Source organism: Acomys minous (genome assembly GCF_964271855.1).
Source record: "Acomys minous genome assembly, chromosome: 13".
NCBI classification, from domain to species: Eukaryota; Metazoa; Chordata; class Mammalia; order Rodentia; family Muridae; genus Acomys; species Acomys minous.
Window position 1 is genome coordinate 89,092,148 of NC_140495.1, and position 11,710 is coordinate 89,103,857.

The following is an 11,710-nucleotide window of genomic DNA, read 5'->3' on the forward strand; positions in this document are numbered from 1 at the left end:
GCTTATATATACCCTGAATCTCTTTCCATCCCTGGGCCGTGAGGCCCCAGAGCCTCTAGCAGACACAGCTTCTCCAAGTCAGGCTGAGCACAGGGAGAGGGCAGGAACAGTTGTTCTGAGCTGAGACTTTAATACAAGAATGTTTGTTAGGGGTCATCTTCAGACACATGGGTAGCTGTCACAACCACTCCTGCCATGGATGCGATGTCATGTGACCGCTGTTATTAGTGGTGAGTTTAGGGTAAGGCCTACGTGCTGGAAACACCATGCTGGGGAGCTGGCAGCAAGCTTCAGAACTTTCCATTGCCAAGCTGGGGGAGCTCCTATGGGCACTCGCCGGGAGCCCACCCAGGTCTCTCCCATGGAGACCAGGAAGTAGATAGGCAGGCAAGCCCAGCCTTCTATACCCATCAGCCCCAGGTACCCTCCCTCCAGCCACAGCCTGGAGACACAGCTGAGGAAGAAAAATCAAACCAGCCCTTGCTGGAAGGGGAGGTCTTTCTGCTCCAGAGCAGAGGCAGTGAGGTGATGTCTGGCTTTTATTCCATATCATAAATGGGTTATTAATCCAGGGCCGACAGCAAGGCAGGGCTGAGAGGAGACTGGGAGGCGAGACTGTGAGATTGACTACCTCAAGGGCTGAAAAGTCCCACAAGCAAGGCAACGTCATTCACACAGGCCAGGTAGCCAAAGGCAGGAACAAGGGAAAAGCTCTCCCAGAAGCAAGTGGTAGGACCTCGAACAGGCAACAGGGCTCCACAAGTGAACTGGCCGCACATCCACTACTCTGTCCTTGCTCCTGTAAGTTCCCTTTCACTGTCCCCAACTTTGAGCAACATCGTAAATGCAGCATTTTTAAAAGGTGCGCGCACGCGTGTGTGTGTGTGTGTGTGTGTGTGTGTGTCTGTCTGTCTGTCTGTCTGTCTGTCTGTCTGTGTGTCCATGTTTGTGCCACAAGTGTGCAGGTGCCTGAGGAGGCCAGAAGAAGGCACCAAATTCCTTGGGGCAGTTGTGAGCCACCCAGTGTGGGTCCTGCAACCCAACTCAGATCCTGGAGGTACAGCAAGAGCTTTTAAGCACCAAGCACATTGTTCCTAATAAACAAAACTGTGACATTGTTACAGATGTATAAAACTCAGTTGGCAGAATGTTTGCTTAACAAGGGCGAATCCCTTGGCTTCTTCCCTAACACCACATATGGGCAGGCGATGCACATCTGTAGTCCCTGCTCCCAGAAGATGTTGGCCCTAAGTTCAAGATCACCCTCAGCTACATAGCAAGTTTGAGGCTAGCCTGGACCACTTAAGAAAAAAAAAAAGGCGAGGATATTACTTTATAAGTGCAGACATGGGCTCAGAGAAGTCGAGTCCCTCAGCATGGAGATGTGTTTGCAAAGGCAATACTGTTGACCCTGTCCCTGTGGGTATGTTCTTTGCAGTCAGCTTTGGCACTTGTCCCTTCCAGAGGAAAGAATGCATGGCCTTACCTGGGAAAAATCTGGCCTTACAGTGTGACTTGGCCAATACAAAGATCATCTCTAAATTTCCAAGGCTGGACCTTAAGAGGCTATATGGCTTCCCTCTTCTCCATCTTGGAATGTTGCCTGGAGACTGTGGGGAAAGAGGCCAGGCTGTCTGCTGGAGGAAGAGAGGCCACAGTAGAGGCGGGGGGGGGGGGGGGGGGGGGGGGGGGAGCGGACTCGGGCCACCTAACTTATAGCCAGCACCACAGTGGCTGGAAGATGAGGCCAGAGGGAGACCTGCCAGCCAGCCCACCCATCCACTGAGATCAGCCTCAAGAAAAAGTTCATGAGACAATCAGAAGAAGAGCCACCAAGAGTGGGGCCGGGTGACCAGCATTGGCTCTGACTACCAGATGAAGCCCAGAGACCCCTGGGTGGCCTTCAGACAAATAAGATGCCCTCAGCTCCCTTTTCCTGCCTGCCACCATCTCAGTCTAGGGGAATGCAGATGACAGGGGTACGTCAGTAGACAGTCAGAGCTGACAGGTCTGTGAGGGCCCTTTGCATTCTGACAAGTTTAGGAAGAGTAATAGCCATGATGGCCCCTGCTTTCTTTCTTTCTTTCTTTCTTTCTTTCTTTCTTTCTTCTTTTTTTGGGGAGGGGGCTTCAAGACAGGGTCTCTCTGTGTTAGCCTTGGCTGTCCTGGACTCATTTTGTAGACCAGGCCAGCCTCAAACTCACAGCAATCCACCTGCCTCTGCCTCCCAAGTGCTGGGATTAAAGGCAGGCCACTGCTTTCAAACAAGAAAACTGAGGGACAGATAAGTTAGAGACCTGGCCGTGGTCACACAGCATGCACAAGGCAGAGCTGGATTCCACCCTAAGGAGACCAGTTCCTTATCCAAACACACACGGCACTGCGCACAACTGTGGCCTGAATGTTCCCTTCAATACCTGAGGCTTCAAATCTGGTCACCATTGTGACTGTCTAAAAGGCGGGGCCTTTAGTATATAGTTAAGTCATCTTGATATGGTTGCCAGAAACGGGATTGGCCACCTTATAAGAGGGCTGGTGGCAACTCACTAGCCAGCACTGGCCCTCTTCCTCTTCCATCTCTCCTTGCCTTGTACAATGCCTCCGGTTGCCACTCTGTGGCCTTCAAAGCTCATACACACCCTTTAAAACATGCCCCCTGCACTTCTGCACCCCTGGACCCCTGCACCCTCCTTCCCAGTGCAGCCCCCTGGGTTTGAGTGCAGTTTGTTTTAAGCAGTGGAACAGAAGGCCGAGTAATCGACTCTGAAAGCCCAGAAGCTGGCCAGAGCCTGGCTGTGTGCAAGGCCCCCAGACATGGTCTGGGTAAGTGGATGGCCTAGCCAGCCTGAAGAGCGTGGTGATCTAAGTAACCACTATATAAATCACTGGACTGAAGCCTACTTTTCAAAGCCCCACCATAAACACATGATGAGGAACCTAAGTCCACAGACCATTAGAAACTTACTAAAGGTCCAGGTCAGCCGGGAGTGGTGGCACACGCCTGTGAGTTTGAGGCCAGCCTGGTCTACAGAATGAGTTCCAGGACAGCCATGGCTACACAGAGAAACCCTGACTCAAAAAGCAAATAAATAAACAGAAAAGGTCCAGGTCACATCACAGAGCCAGTCGGCACCAGTGTATTTTTAAAAGACTATTACTCCCATCTTTTGATAACTACAAGTGCAGCCTTTAGGCCAGGCACTTTTCATAATTACTTGCACAGAATACAGTTCACACACACGTGCAGTGCACCATGAAAGGTGCAGCTTTTAGGGCTGGAGAGATGGCTCAGAGGTTAAGAGCACTGCCTGTACTTCTAAAGGTCCTGAGTTCAATTCCCAGCAACCACATGGTGGCTTACAACCATCTACAATGAAATCTGGTGCCCTCTTCTGGCCTGCAGGTGTTACATGCAGGCAGAACACTGTATACATAATAAATAAATAAATCTTTAAAAAAATAAACAAAAAAGAAAGGTGCGGCTTTCATGACTTACCACTTTTCCACATAGGTATAGTTATGTACCCACGGCGGCAGCACTCATTTTCCAGTCTGTCCATGCATCTTCCCAGAGTACATGCCATTGCAGCAGTGTGTGTGTGTGTGTGTGTGTGTGTGTGTGTGTGTGTGTGTGTGTGTGTATGTGTGTGTGATGTATATATCATAGGCACATGCATTTATATGAAGGCTGGCATCTTTTTGGGGGGAGGCTTTATTGTTGTTTTTTGCTTGTTTATTTGTTTGTTTTTTCAATACAGGGTTTCTCTGTCCTGGCTGTCCTGCCTTGGCTGTCCTGGACTCACTTTGTAGACCAGGCTGGCCTCGAACTCACAGTGATTCGCCTGTCTCTGCCTCCTAAGCGCTGGGATTAAAGGCATGCACCACCACTGCCCGGCTAAAAGCTGTCTTAAGACAGTTTCTCACTAAGCCTGCTCATCAGTTCAGATTCTCCTGTCTTGTCCTCCCCAGCACTAGGATCACGGGCACACACTACAACATCTAGCCTTTTAAGGAGATGCTAAGGATTTGAACTCAGGCCCTCATGTTTGCCCAGCAAGCCCCTTACCAAAGACTAAGCCACTGCCCAGTCTACTGAAGCCCCATTTTAAAGGCAAAAGGAGCCTGATTCAGAGACTGCTGGGACCTAGGGGTGGGAGGAAAAAGAAGGGCTAGATCTGCCTTCTGGGCCCCTCCCCAGCCCCACCCTGCACCACTAAAAATGCAGCATTTGCAGAGTGCAAAAACAGAACCAGATGTGACAAATCTTACATGTGTGGCCACTTCCGCACCAGACCTTGACTCACAGAGGCACTGCAGGCAGACAGGGAGCACTGCAGGCAGACAGGGAGCACTGCAGGCAGACAGGGAACACTAAGGAAGAGGGGTGAGCACCATGCAGCCAAGCCAATTACAAGGCCAGCACAAGGTCTTGAGGCCCAGGATCCAGGAAGACAGAGTCACCTGTTAATCTGGGTCCTGGGTAGACCCAGTGAAGTCACAGCCCCAACTCAGAAGCAGAGACTGCATTCTGAACCCTGCAGCCCCTCTGGTGCCCACAAAAAATTGGCCTCTACCCAAATCCCCATGTTCCTCCACATACAGAGCATTGGTAGCCACGATGAACATCCTACTAGGTCACTTGCAGTCACCTGGTGATGTCTGGGCAGTTCTGAGGCAGTAGTACCTCCTCCCCAAAGCCCTGCTCAGCTCAGTATTAGTGTGTCATGACCCAGGACAGGCCTGGCTGTGGTGTTCAAATCCAGACTCTGGAAACCAATAGCTGACTCCTCCCTGCCCCTAACTGGAGCACAGGACCAGAACTGTGCAAGGCCTGAGCTGGGTTGCAGATTCAGAGAACAGCAAGACCCATCCTGAGCTTGACATGCAGGATCTAATCCTCTCTTTGTTGTAAGACAAGCCCCCTGTTGACAGAGTCACAACCAACTTCCTTGCTCTTGTGAAAAGACTGTGTAAGCAGCAGTGGCTCCGCTCTCATTTGCACTGTGACCAGCACCAGAGGCAGTGATGCTCATCACCCCCTCCCACCATCTGGCACAGCGGGCAGGGGAGGAGGCAGGGGGGGAGGCAGGGGGGGAGGCAGCAGATGCACTGGGGTTAATCCATGCATGTGGTTACAGATGGACACAACAAATAAATAAATGTAACAAAAGAAAGTTAAAGTGTAAGTCTCATAGACAGGAGACAACTTATCCACAGTGATATAGCTAAGGATACTATTTACACAGAGGCCACACCATCTCAGGCACCATGTGGCCATGTAAAGTACACTTACTTCACAAGGTATTATGTCAGGGTCACATATGGCTCTGCGCCCAGCAGCAGATAGTGACCACTTGTCACAGACTGATGAACTGGCTCAATGACAGGGGCAGTTCTTCAGGTCTGAATGGTGCTGTTCACCCTTGTCATACCTTAGTTGAGGCCTAACATGCACAGAGTAAGCCCTCTCCATGCCTCGATCCATGCAGACAGACAGACATACAGACAGACTCAGTGTACAGTCATCTAGGCGAGCTCCTACTTCTTCCATTGACCCCACACCTGGGCTTCTCAAAAATCTACCTATGGACTAACCTTGGCCCAGATCACCTGGGGAGTCTGGTCAACCATACAGATCTTGGGCCCCCGCCCTGTCTAGGGAGATACTGCATCCCTGACAGGGCGCTCAGCAGCCCATTCTAAACTTTAAGAACCAGCCACTGCCTAGACCATGCCTCTCAATGGTGACTCTACTGCCCACAGTGGCATGAAAATTGTTTTGGAGAAAGAAAAATATATATATTATTATTATAAATATAATATATATATTATTAACAAAGCCCCAAGGCTAGGAGAGATGGCTCAATGGGGAAATGCAAGCAGAGAGACCTAAGCTCTGATCCCCAACACCGACGTCAGATGTGGTGGTGACCCTGACTCCCAGAGCTTCACTGGGCAGCCGGCCAGCTTAGCCAAACCAGCGAGTGTCAGCGTCTGTGAGCAACTGCCTCAGAAAATAAGGAAGAGGGATTAGAGACTGACCTCTGGCTGCCACACACTGGTGCACAGAGGACTGTGTACACACATGGGCATCTAGCACGCACACACTACATATGTGTATGAGAGAAACAGAGACAGAGAGAGGGGTGGAGGCTGAACTCTGGGTGCCTGAAACACAGAGGAATGTGTACACACACGGCCATCCAACACACACACACACACACACAAAATGTGTGTTGGGGGGGTAGAGACTGACCTCTGGCTGTCACACACAGATGCACAAGGGAATGTGTACACACACAGGTATCTACCACACACACGTATGTAGTGTATACATGTATATATGTATGTCTGTGTGGGTCTGAGAGAGAGAGAGAGAGAGAGAGAGAGAGAGAGAGAGAGAGAGAGGGAGAGAGCGGGAGAGAGAGCACGCAGTAAGGGTATACCCACCATCTAGAGGATGAAGGGCCATGTGGAACAGTCAGCAAAGAGCAGAGAGCTTTGGGAGAAGACACAGAGAAGATGTGCTATAATGACCATGTGATTCCCACTGTGTGAGCACGGCTAGGGAGCTAGGTCACGAAACTAGTTCTGTAAGGACAGGGACCAGGCTGTATCCCCAGCATCTGGAACAGTATGGGCAGAATGGATAAACAAATCCTGCTGGGATATAGTGGCCTGAGGCTCTGATTTCAGCCCTAAGAGGTAAAGGCAGAGGGAACCTCGAGTTGGCAAACTACATAGCAAGACCTTGTCTCAGTAAGGAAATAAATGTATAACCCCCCCTCCCCCATTTTAAGCATAAGGGAAAGAAACACAGAGAGGTTAGTTAGCTCATCCAAATCTACACAGCTTTGGAGTGCAGCCACCCATACACCCGAGACCAGCAGGTCTCAACCTTCTTTTAATACAGTCCCTTTAATAATGTGGCCCTTTAACACAATCCCTCATGTTGTGGTGATCCCCTAACCATAAAATTGTTTTTGCTGCTACTTCATAACTGTAATTTTGCTACTGTTGTGAATTGTAATGTAAATATCGAATACGCAGGTGACCCCTATGAAAGGGTCATTTGACCTCCAAATGGGGTCACAACCTACGGGTTGAGAAGCACCGGCCTAGAATATGCCTTCCCCCACCCTGGAAGTCTGGGCCCAGAGGTCCCAGCAGGTAGCTTGTTGGTGAGTTCCTGAAGAAGAAAAGCATTACAGAGGTACTGTCCCACTATGGCCATCTCACGCCTGGCAGAGCCTGGCAGCCAGCAAGAGCGTGTTGATGGCCATCTGGAAGACAGCCAGGGCACTAACATATTGTATTGTGTGCCATGTCTTAGGAATCCCAAATCTATCAGAGGCGAGGGGAGGGGGGAAGGGAGAGGATGCTGAGGGCTGCAGAAGGAACTTGATGCTCAACAGGAGTGAAAGTCTTATCCCTTACCAATCCATCACAGTTGCTAATGGCAACAGCTGCCCCTGGCATTCCAGTGACACCTCCAGTATACACACACTCCTGCTGCAAGGGCTGTCGGAAGAGTTCCCGAAAGTCCTCCTGCCACTCCACTGGGGCGCCTGGTGCCACCAACCTCCGATTGGGCTGCAGGCTCAAGTGAAGCAGCTTCCCAAAGACAGTCACATTGAAGTAGAGGAAACGGCGGTGCCTTAGACTCTCGCTTTCCAGGCTCAGGGGGCTGCGAGGCACCCGGAGGTGGCTCTGTGAAGAGGCAGCTGCAGGGGCAGACACCACATGGGACAGGAAGCGTCCCTGAACATCTGTGCTGCAAGGCACAGTCATGACATAGTCTTGGAGTTTCCCAGAGAGGTGCAGGTCTGTTGGAGACAAACATGGAGTCACTTCAATATGTACTGTGCAGAGGTAAGAAGCTGGGAATCGCTGGGCAGGGGGAGGCGGAGATGGACAGGCAGCCCCTAACATCTCTTATCACAGGCCCCTTAGACCAAGGCCATGCACTTTCTGCCCATTGCAGTCACAATGTACTTGGCTGAATGGAATTCAGGTGGACATAAACTTGTGAACGTACATTCTGTCTGTAGCCATCTGGTCTTTTTTATATTTAGCAGAAGTAAACAAATGATGTCAAACAGAGTCCTGTCGCTGTAGCAACAGGGCATCCAATCTTGAGCACCACTTAGAAAGGGCTGAAATTCCGAGTCTGCCTCAACTCCCCCAAGTGTGCTGAAGTCACCAGCCCAGCCTTGGGTAGGACCCTCACCAAGTTCTCATGACTGTAACTGCCAAAACAAACACACCTAGAAACCCAGGGCATCCTGGCCGCTGACATGGAGAAAGGAGGGCCTGAAGAACGGAAGGAGGGAATGAACCGTTATATATTTTTCTGAGGTTAGAAAGGAAACGTCTTAAAGCATCACAGTGGCTGGGAGATTTCTGCACTGCCCAGTCCCAAGCGGGATAAATATAGAGTTTCAAAAATAAAAAGAGACACAGGGGGTGACCTGCCCACTTGGGCTGACTTAAGTGTGAGGTCATGGCCCACGTTGTAGGCCATTTGCCAGGGGGCCCGGTCCTCACACAGCTCTCCTCTCCCTGCGCACAGCCAGGCAGAAACGACAGCTCACTGGCTTCCAGGCCTGGTGATTCATAGATACAAGTTGGAAGGAATTTTTCACTTCTCCATAGTTCTGTCTCCTGCCTCCACAGCTCAGGGCAACGGCAACGATAAAACACACACAAAAGAAGGACGCCCCCTTAAGGTCCCCCAGGCAACTGCAAGTGGGGGTGGTGTTCCTTTATATCTTAGCTGTGACAGGAAAAGAACCCAAGACTGAGCAAGAGGGACCCCTCTTGGGCACATCAACCCCACCTGGAAATAACGGAGCCTTTTCTGTATGCCCAAAAGCACCAGTAGAGTACCCATGCTGTAAGACGTGTGTGGTGTATCTTTCTCTGGTCTATGCCTGGGTCTATGCGCAGGTTTTCTGATAGGGGAAGCAATCACCTGCTAGCCTGATTCTGTGTGGGACAACTAGACAGGTACACTCAGTCACGCACGTGCACGCAATCCCACAAGTGGATACAGGGCACTGGAAGATCAAGAGATAAGGGGAAGTGAGGGGGAGGGTGGGCTCACTGTGACGCTTTCTTACTGGAAGAGCCTCCGGTTCCCAGTACCCTCCTGCAGGTAGGTCCCTCTACCTCCAGTGACCGAAAGGGGACAGAAATCACTAGAAGTAGCCAAAGCCAAGCAACTTAGCCCACACAAGCCTTTCACCCCCCTCGAATTCTGCCCGGCTGGCTCCTGCATCCTGGGGTCCATCTGGCCGCCAACACCCCCAGAGCCCCCCATCCCCGCGCTACCGGCCCGCACGCACCTGGGGTCTGACTGCCCGCGGCGGCGGCACAGAGCGCGCAGTACCAGGGCAACAGGCAAGGCAGCAGCGTGCGGAGCGGAGCCATGTGGCTGCGCGGGGATGGGGACCCGCAGGCGCCGGAGTCCCGGGACTGCGGGATCTCAGACCAACCCGCAGCCTCCGCCTCCCGCTGGCCCACTCCCTGGCCCCCGGCACCGCGCCGGCACTGCTGGCTCCAGTGGCCGCAGCTCCGTCCGCCCGCGCTGTCCCGAGCCGTCCCGAGCCGCAGGGACTCGGCCAGCCGGGCTAGGGGCGCGGGGCGGGTACACGGGTGGGGCGGGGCACGCGCGGTTCGGGCGGGGGGCGCGGGCGCCGGGGGCGGGGGGCGGGCCTGGCGAGCCAAAGCGTGCGGCCCGGATCGGAAGTGCCACGCGGAGCCCGCGCAGGGGCTCCTGGCGCACGGGGTGATCGTCCCTTCAGACGCCAGAGCTTTGGCCTGAACCGCTTCCCATGGCCGCTCCGCCCCCTTTGCCGCCTCTAGGACTACTCCGGAGCCACCGCACCCAGGGGTGTCCCACTGAATTTTGAGGGCGAGGATGAGAAACCTCACCATCACCACCACCACCACCACGCGCTATTTGACCCTTTTGATCGTCCCACTTTGCAGATCATAGCGCCAGGGACCCTAGGGTACTTTCGCTGTCCTGTGACCACGATCAGGTCACAATAAGGTGAAGAGAAGGGCCTTACAGGGCCTCGCAGCCCCAGCTGCCCAGATGGAAATCCCGGCGCAGAACCTCAGTTTCCTCATCCGAGGCATAGTTGTTAAGCACAGCACAGACAAGGCGGACGCCCAGCATGTCCTGGCACAGTACCGAGCCCCGGAGCACCGGAGCCTACAGCGCAAGGAACAGAGTGTCCGTCCACAGGCACAGCAGATGGTAGCTTGGCAACTTGTTGAGACCAGTTGAACCGTTAGGGCCCACAGCCCAAGAGAAAACCCCAATGCTCTTGCTTCACTTTACAAGTATGTTCTTAATAATTTGAAATTAGACTATAATTCAAACTGCTCACAGGTGGAAACTTAGAGAAAGGATGATCTGGTTGGCTTTGCTGTTTTTTCTTGTTTCGTTGTTGTGTTTAACTGTGGCTGTGGCTTTGAAATGATGCTGCGGTTTGGAGAGGAGGCCAGCTCATTTCAGAAGCTCGAGAGCTGATACCCGAGTACCGTCAATATTCCGAGTACCGTCGAAGCACCCAGTTATAAACGGCGCCGCCACCACCAACTCAATCTATTACTAAGTGTTTCTCTTTAAGACCACTGAGGTCAAGTCAAGGTGGGGGAGGTTCAGCTCCAGAGCTCTATAAATCGAACTAAATGATTCTAAAATAATGGCTTGCCTTCCCAGGGCCTCAGTCTTCCAAGCTGTGAAGTGGGAACGGATGTGACAAGTGACATAAGGATAGCTCCCTTGCTTCCTACTGAAAAGCCATGCCAGCGAAGATTCCGAAGATTCCCCTATAAATCCCAGGCACCCCGGCCAGACTGCACCTCCTTCTTCCTGCCCCCCAGCAGAGTAAGTCAAGAGGAATAGACTGCAGCTGCGCCCCCAGAGGCTGAGTCACCAGCTGTGGGCTGGGGCCTTCCCTGGAGCCAGCCTTGGCAAAGAGAAATCAAAACCTCATCCTATTTCTCTGCCCCCACCCCCTCTCCCTGGGGCTACAATGGTTGCTTGTGTTGGCCAAGGATTATGTATCCAGGCCCTTCTCCACTGAGAAAGGCTTTGTTAGGGAGAGGTTGTTGGGGGACAAAGGTAAGGAAGTGGCTGGGTGGCCCTGCTTCTGAATGTGAACAGGGCTGTGTGAAGAAACCCATGGCTGTAGGCTGGCGACCCTCTTAGGAAGGCAAGTTCTGGATTTCCCACGGCTAATGCCTTGGGACTCTGTGCAGGGGAGAGTGGCTTGGTGGGGAGGGCGGGTGGCACCCTCTGAGTAGTGTCCTTTCCACACTTACCCAATGCTCAGTGCAAGGTTTCCAGGGAGGAGGATGCTGCATGGTGTCATTTGTCCCCAGTCAGAGGAGATGGCTCATGTTCCAGTAAACTCTGAGGCAGGTGAGAGGAGTCTGGAGGAAAGCCAGTGGATGGAGGAGGGTGGGGTGGGGGTGCTAACAAGGACAAGGGGGGTGTCTGAGAGGCGGAGCCTAGGGAAGATAGGGAAAGCCAGATGGAGAGGACTGCCCCGGCTGGGAGGAGGGCCAGGCACAGAGAGGAGGGGGACCAGCCTGCCTGGAGTGAGTGTCCCACACGGAAGGGAAGGTGACATTAGCTAGATGCCATGATCCAGTCACCTAGGAGAGGCAGAGGGGTCTAGTGTTGAAACGT

The 11,710-nt window shown here is 52.6% G+C and overlaps 1 protein-coding gene across 1 annotated transcript in view; it reads right to left on the reverse strand.

Moving 5' to 3' along the window:
* Positions 1-9,763, reverse strand: part of ADAMTS14 (ADAM metallopeptidase with thrombospondin type 1 motif 14) — a 78,070-nt gene extending 68,307 nt beyond the window's left edge. Inside the window, exons 1-2 of the mRNA XM_084752287.1 lie at positions 9,348-9,763; positions 7,438-7,826 (exon numbers count right to left, since the gene is read on the reverse strand). Of these exons, the coding sequence (XP_084608413.1) occupies positions 7,438-7,826; positions 9,348-9,432 (474 nt within the window). The 5' untranslated portion in view covers positions 9,433-9,763. The remainder of the gene's footprint in view (positions 1-7,437; positions 7,827-9,347) is intronic.
* Between the last annotated feature and the right edge of the window lie 1,947 nt (positions 9,764-11,710).